Raw genomic sequence first — 15,066 nt, forward strand, 5'->3', positions numbered from 1 at the left:
TTCAAAGTAAGTATATATGAATAGAGGAAGAATGACAGACAACTATGAAAAGGAGAATAAATAGAAATGTATGATGATGCAAATGAACGAAAGCAGATAGAAGACGACAAAATATCAGAAAATATTGTTTGTTCAGGTCCAGTATAATAAATTAAAATATTAAATAGTATAGTGAGTACCAGAATAGTGAAAAGTCATAATGATTACAATGAAAACAATATAATAGGAATAAAGAGTAGATGGACTTTATGTATAGTACAATTGTTGTTTTTGAACTTGAGCAGTGTAGTACACTTTGGACATAAAGTTTTATAGAGTCAGTTGTTCAATATTTAAAATAGATGAAAGCAGAAGGGCTCCTGGATTTTTGTGAGGGTGGAAGGGAAGGATACCAAGAAAAGGAGTCCAGCATTGCCCACCCAATGCTATCTCAGCAAAAGTCTTCATAAAAAGCTACATGAGTACTTCCATGGAATTTATGGGGTTCCTAGAAAAACATAATTTAGAAGCCAAAGCTTGAAAATCGTATGGTTTTCAAGTGGCATACTTTAAAATATTATGTAAATATTCATTATATGCATAAGTTAAAGTACACGACTTGTAAATCCTGTTTGTTTACATTTTCTAGAACAAGTATTAAAATTTGTGTATAGTTTCAGCACCAAACTAAAAGCCAGGATCTTAGGTTTGAATTCTACAGCTCTTCAATTTATTTTTGTCAGTAGGGTGAAATAAAAATTAATTGAACCATGTTATTTATCATGTAAAGCTTGAGAGTTGGCCCTCAGTTTGCAAGAAAATCAGTAGAACAAAAAATATGAAAATATGAAGGAGCCGAGTAACTCCAGGTTCTACTGGTGTTAAATGTGGACCACTTACATACTTGCATCCAAAGCCTTGGTGGAACATTTACAGATTAGGGTCTGATGCAGCAACTTGATTTATTAGATCACTTAAGTTATAAGAATTGAATTAAGTTAAGCTTAAGATGCCTGAAGCTTAAATTAGAAACTTCCTTATATCTTGCAAGAAAATTACAGCCAGTCACATTGTCAGAGCAAGACTTCCATGTTGGTCAGTCTTCTCAGAAGATCAAATTCTAGTTCCTTGGTGAGCATAGAATTAGTTGATGGTTCTTCTTTGATAGAATTTCTTTATAAACCCTAATATAATATCTATCAAAATAAATGGTATTTCTATTTAGAATCTGAATACCTCCTTTCTTGGTTTTGAATCAACTGTAGTTATTCGCTAAGACTTTTATTCTCTCATTAAAAAGTAAAACTATTTAACAACATAAATGCACATAGAAAATTGTGTTAAAATCTGCCTCTTATTAATCACCTTCTGTGTCTTCATAGCATAGCACTTTTACATAATTTCATTTAATTCTTGCCATATTATGTATTCATAGCTAATACAAGTAAGATTAGTAACTAAAATCAGAAAACATAAAAATTGTATAGACCTAAACACTTCTTAATCTAGCTACATAAGCCAAGAAGAAATAGGACTGTTAGCCATACATGATAAACCATAAGAATTTGGAATCCAAATAGATTTTCTTTATGGTACCTCCTTTGCGAGCTTCTGTCCCTTAAAATATAAATTGGAAAAAGTCACACCAATTTGGACCAGAAATCAGTTATGTTAAAAGAGTGATAAAAATGTGATTGGAAAAGAATTTTGAGAAGAATCTTTTTCTATTTATGATGTTGCTTCATGGTTTTTGTAGCAACTGGGAGCATGGACCAAGAAAGGCAAGATGAGGCCGTGTACCTGTTTCTCTGGGGTCCTCTTACTTTATTTGGCTTGCTTCTGTTGGGTTTTGGAATTGGTTTGTCTTTGCTTTTCGGCCCGCCTACAACGTGTGCAGCTGGCCCCAATTCATTAAGCCTCTCAGATATTCCAAGAATGACTTTCTAGCAGCCTAACGTCTGTTTTCAAACATGATTCAAGGAGACTCTAAGATTGTGATTAAAATGAAATTGCCACAGCAAGCAAACAAAAAGTAACAATGTAGGCGGAGTGAAAACTATAATCCAATTCAAGAATAGAAAATATATGCTTATAGTTTAGGCAGGAGGGCAAAAGGTATTATAAATGTTCCTTCAATTAATACTCAGAAATTTCAAGCGTATGTAATTGTATGTTTGCATGTAGAAAAAAATACAGAAAATAATTTTGGACTTGTCACACCTAAAGTTCTCTAGCATAGGATTTGCCACATTATTATGGAAGGCCATATTTTTTTTATTTTAGTCAAATTTCCCTTTAATCCAATTGGCTTCTTAATGCAGAATTTTAATTCGACCAGCTTCACTCAATGTAAGGCTTTGAGTACAAGCTCAATAATTCATTAATTGATTGTGCAATTAATTGCACACTTCACTTTTCATCTTATATTCCTGACAGATCCAATGATTCAGTGATTTTTATTTTTTTAATTTTCTAGAATGTAGACTTCAAAGTCAACAATTTGAGTGTGCTAATAGTTTGTGGTGTTTTCTTCCTCTTGTTTCAGTCTGTTCCCAGTATTCTAGAGGAGTATTTGCCATTTTTGGACTCTATGATAAGAGGTCGGTACATACCTTGACCTCATTCTGCAGCGCCTTACATATCTCCCTCATCACACCAAGTTTCCCTACTGAGGGGGAGAGCCAGTTTGTGCTGCAACTAAGACCTTCGTTACGAGGAGCACTCTTGAGTTTGCTGGATCACTACGAATGGAACTGTTTTGTCTTCCTGTATGACACAGACAGGGGTAAGTCCAGTTTCTTCATCTATTAGAGCAAAACTCTAATTTTCAATGTGAAATGGCGTTATATGACTTTGGTTTTTAGCAAATTGTTTGATCTCTAACATCACTAAAATCAGAAAATGGTTGATGTGTATTTTTATCTTGACTCTGGGGAAAAATTTCTAATTAAACGAGTTTCAGATTCACAAGGTTACTCCTGAGCAAACCATGCTCTGTAACTTCATTGAAATTAAGATAACTATGTGAATAAGAAAAACAAACCAAAGTGCTTTTCCTGCTCTCACACAACAATCAACAGAAAATAGTTCTGTGACCTCTGGTCACCAACATGTGTGGAGGTTATTCCCATATGCCAGCTAAGCGACCCTCCAGAGCACACATGTACTTCCATTCAATCCTGACATTATCTACCCAGAGTTACGTAGCATCAGATCCTACAGGTTGAAGGCTCAGTCCCCCACAAGACTGAACATCACTTCATAAGCCAACCTGCTATAAATTGGGGTTCCCGTGACCCTTCTCCTTGGGTTCAATTGATTTGCAAGAGCAGATCTCAGTGCTCAGGAAAAACACTTTACTTTCATTTCCTCCTTCATATAAAGGATATTACAGAGGATACAGATGAACAGACAAATAGAAGAAATGGATGGGAAGAGGTGTGGGGAAAGGAGTGTGGGGCTTCCATGCCGTTCCCAGGTGAGCCACCCTCCAGGAATCTCCTCATGTTCAGCCATCCGGAAGCCCTCCTACCTCTGTCCTTTGGGTTTTTATGAAAGCTACATTATGTAGGCATAATTGATTACATCATTGGTCATTGACCAACTTAACTTCCATGTCCCTCTTTCTCCCCAGAGGTTGGTGTATGGGGCTAAAAGTCCCAACCCTCTGATCCTGCCTTCGTCTTTTGGTAACAAGCTCCCATCTTGGATCTATCTAAGGGCCCCCAACCACCAGTTATCTCATTAGCACACTAGAGACAATCTTCTGTCCCTAGAAATTCCAGGGGGTTTAGTAATAGTAAGTCAGGAAACAGAGAGGAAGACCAAATACATATATCATAATAACTACTTTTTAAAAAATTTCTGTGGTATTTCAGGTTCAGTTGTAACATAAATATGTTACTTTACTTCAAAGGCAAATGAGTTAATGTTTTGGAACATATTAAAATAATTGAGCCATAACATTGAGTTTGAAATACAAAACTCTAAGTGAGTAATTGAAGGGCCATGACGATGATAGAGGTTTGGCAATAAGACTTCTGCTTACTGGCAACCTTTCACTTTACCAGCTTTGAAAGATTAATGAGTGATCCCATGTCACCTGTGTGTGGGAGAGACAAGGTGAATAACTCACATATTGCATTATTAACAATCCATACATTTTGTTCAATGGTTGATATAGCTTTATTTTTCAGCTGGAGGAACAACTTAAGGAGTTGCCATGCATGTTTTGCAATTCTGTTTTTTATTTAGTGACTAGAATCATAGCAACATATTATATTTAAAAATAAGCATTAGGGGATCATCTGTGGATTCTGTCTTCAGTCCTTTTTTCCTTAAGGTTTAAGAGTTATGAAAAGATAAGAAGTTAAAATAAAGGTTGTAATAGGCAGTATTTTTTTTTATTATACTTTAAGTTTTAGGGTACATGTGCACATTGTGCAGGTTAGTTACATATGTATACATGTGCCATGCTGGTGCGCTGCACCCACTAACTCGTCATCTAGCATTAGGTATATCTTTAAGAATATTCTTGAATGGAATTCTATTTATGAAATGAGTAAGGCTAATAAATAGCCTTTTCTATCTATGAAATGAGTAAGGATAATAAATATCCTTAAATCCTTTCAAAATATTTTTTTCAAACTTTTGAAGATATAATCCACCTTCCAGAATCCAAAGTATAATTTCCTATTTTCAAAGATGAAAACCCATTAAATGAATTCAGCTTTATTACTAAAATGTACAGTTTTAATTAGATGCGAATGGTGTCATTTAAGATGTCATACCACTGGTGTTTCTAGTACATCATTTCTATTGGTATTCTTGGTAAATTTCCCTTACAGAAACAAGCTCAGCAAATTTAATATCATCATCATATTTTCTATGAGTTTGCAGCATACTTTAATTCTCATTTGGAAATATGGGAATCTACTTATATTGCCTACTATTATTTGTTATTAGTTAACAATCTAAAGCATCCTAGGGGATGAATTACATATTAGAAAAAAACATCACTCTGTTCATTTCTAACTGTTGGAAAAATCGTTAGGCAACATGTCACTGAAAATTGAATCACAATGTCAATAAACATATATCAGGGTGTAGATGAGATGTTGCTACCTGTGATTCATTATGACATAGCTTAGTTCTCCACCTTGGGCAGAAGATGCTTATTTTACAACTTGTTCTCATGGAAATATCAGTGGAACCTGTGTCTCACTTTTTCCTTATCTCCCTATATAAATCCATCTCTGGCAAGGAGAGGGTTGTAGGTATAATTCATGTATGGGTGGGGACACAGAAGAGGGATTAAGGTGGTACTTTGCTTTTCTATCCATTTATACTTTCCAAGGTCCTTCCTCCTGCATAGCAAGTCAGATGCTCCAACCTTGAGTCATTCCCATTACCGCATACCACGAGATCTCTCTACTATAAGCAGACATATATTTGGTTATTTAAAGACTCTTTGTCTCATTAAGTTTCTGCCTGCAGAGTCTTAAACTCATCATGGTACAGCCATGACTTCTTCTAATAGTGGTGTCTTATAAGCCTTTAACCTACTTACTGGCTTGCTGCCCAAAGCCCACTTTTTACATCTAGTCATCCTAGAATTTAACTGTTCTGCTTCTAACCAGTTGACGCAATTTCTAGAATTTCTTAGTTCTCTTCGATTGTTGCTTCAGAATGAATAACTAGTTCTTAGCATTGTCTCTTATAGTAATTATCCAACTCAACTTCAAAACAGACGTCTTTATTTCAAGAAGTAATTGCCCGAACAGAAAATAACATGTCAGGAAAATGACTGTTTCTTGATGTTCAGATGGCTTTCCTTGCCATGATACATCATGTTTCCCAACATGCTTGATCTTAAGTACTGTCAAAGCAGAAGAAAAATTTTTTTCTCCCTTAGAAATTGTCATGCTCATTTTATAAGTTTAAGATCATAACCCTATTTATTTCCTCTTAGATACTGTGCTTATAATTATGTATCACTCTCACCAAATGAGGTATGAACAGATGATTAACTCATGATACACATAGTTAGCCAAGAGTAATTCACATTTTCATATCATAAAGAGAAAAAAAGAAGACTTCAAATAATTACACACATCAACATTAAAACCAAAATATTTTAAAAATAATATACAAAATCCAAGTGTAAAGAGATAAGATAGTAAGTAAAATACTATCTTATTTCTTTTGGTACTTTTTGGTATATCTTGGTACTTTTCTTTCCTCCTGTACTGTTATCATGAACTGATTATCTAAACATTTTTTTTCCATTTTAAGTAACTGTCTTAATGACTGAATTCCTTTACCAACTGAAGTAGAACATTATTTTCTGATGCATCATAAATCCATATTTTGGAATAAGATATTTTGTTGGGCCGCTCAGTTATTCTGATATCTTAATCCTGACAGTGCCAAAACACTCTCTCAAAATACAAGAGCTGACTCTACCATACCTTGGAGTAGTGTTTTTATGTTGAATTACGCCAATTAAAGGAATGATCCTCTATTTGCTATGTTAGAGGTCCTATGATCTGCTATTAATTAGCTGTATGAACTTGCCTATGTTGTACTTTTGGCTGTATCTGCTTTTAAATACATTAACTGCATTATCTTTAAGATCTTTTCAAATTATCTTTAAGATTTCATTCCATTTTTTAATTCAAATATTCTGTTCCTTACCTGGAAATGGTGAACAGAAACAGAAAGATAGCACATGGCATACCTGATCTTATCACAGGAAAACCTGCTTGTTTTCATTTGACTACCTCTCAAAGAAGAAAAAAAAAGCATTCATTCATTTATTTATTAATTTAACATTCAATAAATATTTATTTTTCAATTTGTATTGGACACCTTAATAGGTACTGAGAATTTAATGATGAGCAAGACACTACGGAAAATGAATGAACTTCCGTGCTATGACTTCATTAGAAAATAGCACACAAAACTCTATTTAACAACCAGAAACTTGCTTTTGATATATAGCTTACTATTTTAAAATTTTAATTTGGAACACAACTGCTTTCCAAAAAGATCATTGCCTCTTTTGGGAAAAACAATTAGAAAACATCACTTAACTACAAACTTTAATAAGATATTTGAGTTGATAAGTAAACTAGTCCCACCATACCCACACTGCCCAAGAGAACTTTCTGTGATAATGGAATTGTTCTGTAATCTGAGTTATCAAGTATGGTTATCTCTACCACATGAGGCTATTGCAGGTTTAAAATGTGACATACAACTGAGAAACTGAATTTTTAGTTTTATATAATTTTAATAAATTTAAATTTAAATGGCCACATTTGGCTCATGGCTACCATACTGGATGATATGACACATCTAACCACCAAGCTCATATGAAATAATACATTTCACTATGAGTGAAATTTTTAAATCTTTTATTGACTCATAATTTGCTACAGAAGAACCCTGCGCATAACACTTTTGCTAATAATTTTCACATGGCGTTGTGTATATGTTTACGTATCTTTTCTTCCCCCAGAATTGTGTTTCTCCAGTAATCACTGTTTCTTATTACATTTATACCTTTCTGTTGTCTAGCAAAGTAACCCCTGAGAGGCATGCTATGGATATCAATTGAATTAATGAATTAATCTAGTGAAGTGCTTGACAATAGGTATCAAACAATTTTAGGGCCTTAATAACTAATGATATAATTCATTTTTTATTAATGGTGTCATATTTTAATAGATCAAATAGCTAATAGAACACCCAAAATGAAAAACTGACTGAGAGAGGTATTACTTGAATTAAAATGCAATTTTCTTATCACAAAAAAATGTTGAGCAGGCTGAAAGATAACATTTTTGATTTAGACCTAATTAAACAAAATATTTAGAAAATGTTTTAAAAATCAGTTTTTCTGGTAATAGAAAACCTTTACTTTTTTTCAAACGGAATTAATATGATGTCAATTCCTTAAGCGAAAAAGACATCAATTTAAATATGTTTAACATAAGCAATGGTTATTTTCCCACTTGAAATAAAGGAGTATATTTTTTACCTGTGTGTATTGTCCAGATTTTTAAATGTTTATGATGTGTTTGTAGCCATTCCTAACACCCCAGGTAACAAGGTGAATTTATGATTGAGGGAGAGATGAGCAGAATACTGACATTTTTTAAATTTCTAGTGATCATTGCTGGTATTTTTCAAAGCTGTTATGAGGGCCATCAATTTTGATCTCATGTCCAGAGTCTGCAATGGCTGACAATGACCTTGTTTTACATAATCCTAACTCTCTTTAATGCTTAATATTCAATGTTTTGCTCACATTACTGCTATGGAAGCTTGTGGTATTATTTTAGAGGTTCCTAAATATCTCATATCCAATATCTCAATAAATTTTGTAATATTATGTAAATTGTTCCTAGGAGAGATATGTTTGGCAAAGCATAGAGCAGAAAATTTTCCTTTGGCTTGTTTCCTTTGGTCTGTTTTGTTTCTTGGTAGCATTTTTTTTAAAAACTATATTCTACATATTGCATAACATATTTTCAGAAACCTGGGGAACAATGTCCTGGGTGGTATAATATGCATATCCTGCTATTGCATGCTAACGCCAATGCAAGAGGTGATGAGGGGATAGAAAGAGTAGTATCTTTATGCAGGAGGAGAGATAGATCTTATTATTTTATTTCTACTTTTTGGGTTTTAGTGTATGTATGTCTTTTATTTTTAAACTGCCTTTAATCCTCTTGCAAAAAAAATGTTGAGATTCAGGTAACAGAAAAAGGAACAAATGAAGAGTAAGAGGCATGAAACACCTTTAAATGACATGCCTTTTATTCCCTCTAAAATAAGTCTCTATAAATCACTCCAGGGAACTCTCCCATTTTCCTTTTGGGTTCTCAACTCCAATACTCTTCTCCTCCATTTTCTTATTGCATTGGAATAAGAAATATTCTTTTGTTCTTTCCCATTTTCTCCTTCTTTCTTAGGAACCTAGAGTAATGAGTAGCTAAGCAACATGATTTCAGGCTCACTGGGAACGTCTGTCCTTTTCTTTTACCAGATATGGATGCTATGATAGTTAATTTTATGTTTCAACTTGACTGAGCTAAGGGATGCCTAGATAGCTAGTAAAACATTATTTCTGAATGTGTCTGTGAGGTTGCCTCCAGCAGAGCTCAGCACTTGAAGTGGTAGACTGAGTAGAGCAGATAGTTCTTACTAGTGTAGGTGGGCATCGGCCAATCCATTGAAGGCCTAAATAGAACAAAAATTTGGTGGAAGGGTAAATTTGTTCTCTGTGCTTGAGCTGGATCATCCATCTTCTGCCCTTGGGCATCGGTGCTCTTGGTTCTCAGGCCTCTGGACTCGGACTGGTACTTATGCTATCCATCCTCTGAATTTCAGTCCTTAGGACTTGGACTAAGATGTCATTGCCTCCTCTGGTTCTCAGGCTTTCAGGCTTAGACTAAAATTTCACCACTGGTTCTCCTGATCCTACTGATTACTGGATTTCTCAGCCTCCATAATTGCATGAGCCAATTTCTTATAATAAATCTCTCTTTATGTATCTGTATATATTCTATTGCTTCTGTTTCTCTGGAGACTAATAAGATGCGTAAAAACCCTTAAACCCTAATTCATAAGTAATATAGGAGGATGACAAAGCAGATATCTCCAAGGAATATAGCATATTGACATCAGTTCACAACGAATTAAAATTACAGATACCAACTGCTTTTTAAAAATGTCTTTCAGATAGAGGTGGAATTGGGAAGGTCAGGGGTAACTGTATACCTGTCAAGTGGATTGGGAGCCATCCAGAGAGAAGTGCTCTGTGTCTGGACTGCAGATCACAAGCACCGTTCTTTTCCTCATTTCTCCCCATCTCTGATTCCTAATTACCACATTCCACCAACACAAATGTACCATTGATTTGACTACTTAAAATTCCCCTGGTTCATTTTTTCTTATTAAAAGAAAAATTAGAAACAATAGCAAAATAGTTAGTTTACATATAAATTTAGAAAAAGTAAGAATCTTTCAGGTTCTAAGCTTGTATTATCCCAAGAAGAGATTTATCTTTAATATTTCACAGGACTAAACCCTGTTTTAATAACTCAGAAAAAAAAAACTTATGTCCTAACCAACGCCCCCCACCCAAAAAAATACAAAACAAAACAAAACTTCAAGTCTAAAACCGTCACTGGGATGAAGAGGAGTTTCCTTTTTTGAATCTTTTATGAAGACTCTCAGGAAAAAAAAAATCTCATCAGGATTTACAAAAATTTTTATCAGTCATCCAAATATATTTGCTTACAAACTCTTGTTACATTTATAGCCAGACTGACAGTCAATATTTACCTGTTGCCAATTACCAAGTATGAGGATCATCCATTCCAGCAGGAGAAGGAGAACAGCTAACTGTGTCTTTGGAGCATACATTACTGCCTTCCTGCTGGAGCCAGGCCAGTGGGAGAGCAAAAGGAGATACAGGTATAAAAATAACAATGGAGCTTCCTATGGAAATTCTCACTTGTAACTGAGGGAGAAATAACAATCAGAATCAGGCAAGGGAGTCCAACTCTCTTCAGAGCATCTCCTTTGGAGTCACTGCAACATTTATTACTTGCCTTCATTAAACCAGATTCCATAGGCTGTTACTACTTTGGATTAGAAAGTAGAGAAATGAACTGAGGGGTAAGTGAACGTGGATAAAGGCACATAAATGAGGGTTATGTGTCCGGCTCCTTTAACTTGGTGAGAGGAGGCAAAGGGAGGCGTGTGCCTATCCCCTACCTCCCACTGTCCCGCGTTACAGAGTAAAGGATTCGAGGGCAGATGCTGGAAGTCATCCTGAAGGAGTGCTGAAATCTAACAAGGGGAATGAATCAGAACAGGGGCGCCGAGCAAATAATAATTGATATGAAACTAAAACAAGGGTAGTCAAAGGAAGAAGAAAGCAGAGCAACTAGCAGCAAAATAAACAGAGGGTTGACAGAATGAAGAAATCCTAGAGATGAAATACAGAAGCCTGCAGAGGGTTTCCTGGTGCCAGCGGTTCATTTGAAGGGTTAAAGAGGCCTGAATGGGATGGCAGGGAGATAAATATGCAGACCTCCGTGAATATTTGTACTGGGTCAGTTTCGTTGTCATCACTTACTAGGTTCTGGACACACATTGTTGACTAACACATCGACTGGGTGCTGTTCTTCCTTCCCTATTTCCTTCCCATTGTCAGTATTCAGGCACTGAATATGAGATGAGAGCAGATATTAATGAGACCTCTGGAAGCCCTGCTCACTGGAAAGGTGATGGTGCCCTACTCCATGGAAATTCAAAAGTCCAACAAACAAATTACAAAATAAGAGTATAGGAGTTCAAAAGTTCTGATTTTTTCCCCATGGTGATCATTTTAATGAATTTTTTGAAATAATAAAATTGTATTAAAAATTTTTGGCTGGGTCTGGTGGCTTATGCCTGTAATTCTGACACTTTAGGAGGACGAAGTGGGAGGATCACTCAAGGCCAGCAGTTTAGGACTAACCTGGACATCATAGCAAGACCCTGTCTCTACAAACAATATAAAAACTAGCTGAGCATGGTGGTGTGCACCTGTAGTCCTGGCTACTCTGGAGGCTGAGGTAGGGAGCATCTCTTAGCCCAGGAATTCAAGGCTGCAGTGAGCTATGATTGGGCCACTGCATTTCAGCCTGGGTGACACAGGGAGACCCCCATCTCTTAATTTTCTTTTTTTTTGCTTTGATAGAGCCCTGAGCATATGCAGAAATTTTCAGTTGAGTTAGTCAACCACGTTCAAGGACTAAGGAAAGAGAACATGTTCCTTAAAAATCTTTAGACTGATGAAATGTGGTTATAATAGTTTAGAAATTTTCTTATATGAAAATAAGGCTGTGTAGGTTTTTTTACTGGTTCCATGTTTTCAGTGGCCCACAACTTCCTTAAAGCAATAAATTTGCAAATGAATTATGATCTCCTGACAATATATATTTTTAAATGTCATTTATCTGAAGACATGGAGGAAAAGATCTTTTTAAAGCTCTGATGGAACACCTTGCCTCAAGAAAAATTGCCTCAATGAATTTTCCCTTTTACTACAAAAATGAAACAAATGTATACAAATGATAATGTACAATTAAGGTTGAAATACAGTACGAAACCTATGTCAAAAGTATGCTTTACTTAACAGATGTGCTTTATAATTTATTCATCATGTTATAACAGGTATTGTATCAGAACTATGGAAAGTAGTAACTTACTATTTGTTGCAATGGAAGAGAGTTCTCAGATACAATGTATAAATTCCTTAGAGTTGGACTTATGACATACAGGCCAATATTTTGATGTTAAATGGAAATTTTCTATTTTATATCAAATAGAAATTTTCAGTTCTATAGCACAGATGTTGTCAGTAGAGGACAGTCATAATAATGCAATGTTAAGTGCCTGAAATCAAATACCAGTTTTACCACTTATTATGTGGTTGACCTTGGATAATTTCCCTAACATCATGAGATCTCAGTTTTCTAGTGTGAAAAAATAGTATTAATAATCAAATCTACTGGGTCACTATGTGTTTTATATAAAGTACTTATAAGTTCCTGGTATTAGTAAAAATTATATTAAGTTATAACTATCATTCTTTTATTACCATCATCATTAATATGTTAGTAATTTATCCTTAAACTCTAATAAATATTTATCATTTTGATATTCTTGGTCATGAATCACGGTGTTTGGTTAATATTTTATATTATGAGATTTAAACCTTCATGCACATTTCTGATTACTACTGCTAAATTCATGAAAAAACAAATCAAAATATAAATTCGTGATAGCTTATTCTCTTTTTCCTTCACAGGCATCCCTTCCTCTAATTGCCCCTAAAATGCTGACATTTATGTGGGTTCTGTCCTCAGCTACTTTGACTCTGTAAACTTCTTCAATACAAACTACATATGTCACATTCTTAATTAGAATGATTTCATGACTTCTCATTACTCTTCATATAAAGTCCAAATTTAAAAGATGCTCCACAATCTGTCTCCTGATTGTTTCTTCCATCTCATTTCATAGTCCACTTCCCCTGAAATACTAAGATCCAGAGCAAATGGTTTTTCCAAAGATTTGTGCACACTAAGTTCTTTCTCTTGCCTTGACAGCTTTGCAAATGTCATTCCTTCAGCCTTTTTCTTGGGTAACTCTTATTCACCATTTGGGTCTGAGCATAACTTCCTCTGGAAGTCTTCTTCCACACATTTACCTTCAAGTGAGTTAAATCCCCTTCTGTGCATTCCCATAGCATCTATATTATCTCTGTCAAACACTTTATTCTAACTATTTGTTTAATTATGTCTTCATCATCAGGCTTTTTAAGATTTATCATAGTAGAGACTCTGTCTTGCTCATTGAACAAGAATAGTGCCCCCATACAGTCACACTTAATAAATATGAATGAATGAATCATATGGTCTCAATTCCACTTATATAACAATGACTTCAAAATCTGTATTTAGAACTCATTCCTCTCCCCGAGCCAGACTCATTTACACAGTAACTATTAAATATCCCATTTGTATCTCAAAACTCATAATTTCAAGAGTGAATTAATGCTTCTTTTGGTTCATTGCTTCCTTGCTTCTTCTGGTTCATTTTCTACCCTAGAGGGTGACACATGCTACTAATACAGGAGCCTTCTTTACTCCATGTTTTCCCTTCATGCAACCGTATCTAACCAATGTTGCCAATCCTGCCAAATGTGTATCACCTAAAAATATCCTAAATGCATTTCCTCCTCTGCATTCTAACTACTGCTGCCCTTGTTCTAGGACTCCACTCTCCCACATCAACCAACTTTTCTCCTTGGCCCCAGTACTGCCCTCCTTAAATCCAACTTCCATGCACTTGCCACTGTGAGCTATCTGATAATAATTTTTTTCTTGCAATGTTGTTCCTTAGTGACCTATAATTTATATTTATCCCAATGTACTTGACAATTTTGTAGCAAGGTTATATTGGCCTTCTAAAATATGATGCAGAACATAACATATTTTTCTGTTTTCTGGATGAGTTTGCATAATGTTTACATTAGTTTCTTCTCAAAAGTTTAGTAGACTATGCCTTAAAATATTTGTGTATAAGCTCTGTAAAAGCTTTTTAACCAATGCTTCAATTCCTTTCATGATTCTAAGGCCTATTCATGTTTTTTTTTTCACTTCTCTTTCTATCATGTTTGTTAAGGTACATAACATGCATTGTTGTGAAGTACTCAATGGATTCTGGCCAGAAAACATGTTTTCTGATATTAATCGTTTGAAACTCTTTGGGATTTTTTTCATGTTCGAGTACATGGTCAATTTTAACAATATTTCATAGGGCTTTAGAAGAATATTTATTTCTGATTTTTAGCTGCAAGGTTCTATATAATCATAATGCACTATTAAGGTTGAAATACAGTGCAAGACCTATGTCAGAGGTTACATTTGTTCAAATATTCTGCATTTTTATTAAATTTCTGACTGCTTAACCTAATTGAGAAAAGTACAAGGAAATCTCCCACCTTGGTCACAGATTTGTCAATTTCTTACTCTAATTCCATAATTTTTTACTTAATATGAGATATACTTTGATACAAAATATTTTGGAATTTTTAGCATCTTCCAGGGAAATTGAACCATTTTTAGATTAGGTAATGAACGCCTCTCTCATTTGTCATGCTTTTTGTATTGAGGTCTGTTTTTTCTTCTACTAACATAGCTACTCATGTTTTCTTTTGGCTCATATTTGTCAAAAGTGTATCTTTTGACATTTTTTAATTTTCAATTTTCCTGCATCCTTATTTTTTAGGCATATCTTTTTGGTGCCACAACTGCCATTATGCACTAAGTACTTTACTATGTCTGTTAACATATTTAATTTTCCAAAAACTTTAAAGGGAAATATTATCCTGTATTATTCTTGAGTTTAAACACTTAGAGAGTTTAAATAATTTGCCCAGACTCACATAGCCGTCAGTGACAGAGCTAGGACTCAACTGCCTCTGTCAACTCAACTCAGCTCAACTCCAATGTGGCA

The 15,066-nt window shown here is 34.7% G+C and overlaps 1 protein-coding gene across 11 annotated transcripts in view; it reads left to right on the forward strand.

The window, feature by feature from the left end:
* GRIA4 (glutamate ionotropic receptor AMPA type subunit 4) overlaps window positions 1-15,066 on the forward strand; it is a 375,233-nt gene that overhangs the window by 139,376 nt on the left and 220,791 nt on the right. For all 11 annotated transcript variants that reach the window (XR_004665232.3, XM_063608252.1, XM_034933614.3 and 8 more), the window contains exon 4: window positions 2,525-2,764. Coding sequence is in view for 10 of the 11 variants with exons in the window: in XM_063608252.1 (XP_063464322.1) it covers window positions 2,525-2,764 (240 nt within the window). In the remaining variant the exon portion in view is untranslated. The remainder of the gene's footprint in view (window positions 1-2,524; window positions 2,765-15,066) is intronic.

The sequence above is a fragment of the Pan paniscus genome, chromosome 9, assembly GCF_029289425.2.
Source record: "Pan paniscus chromosome 9, NHGRI_mPanPan1-v2.0_pri, whole genome shotgun sequence".
NCBI classification, from domain to species: domain Eukaryota; kingdom Metazoa; phylum Chordata; class Mammalia; order Primates; family Hominidae; genus Pan; species Pan paniscus.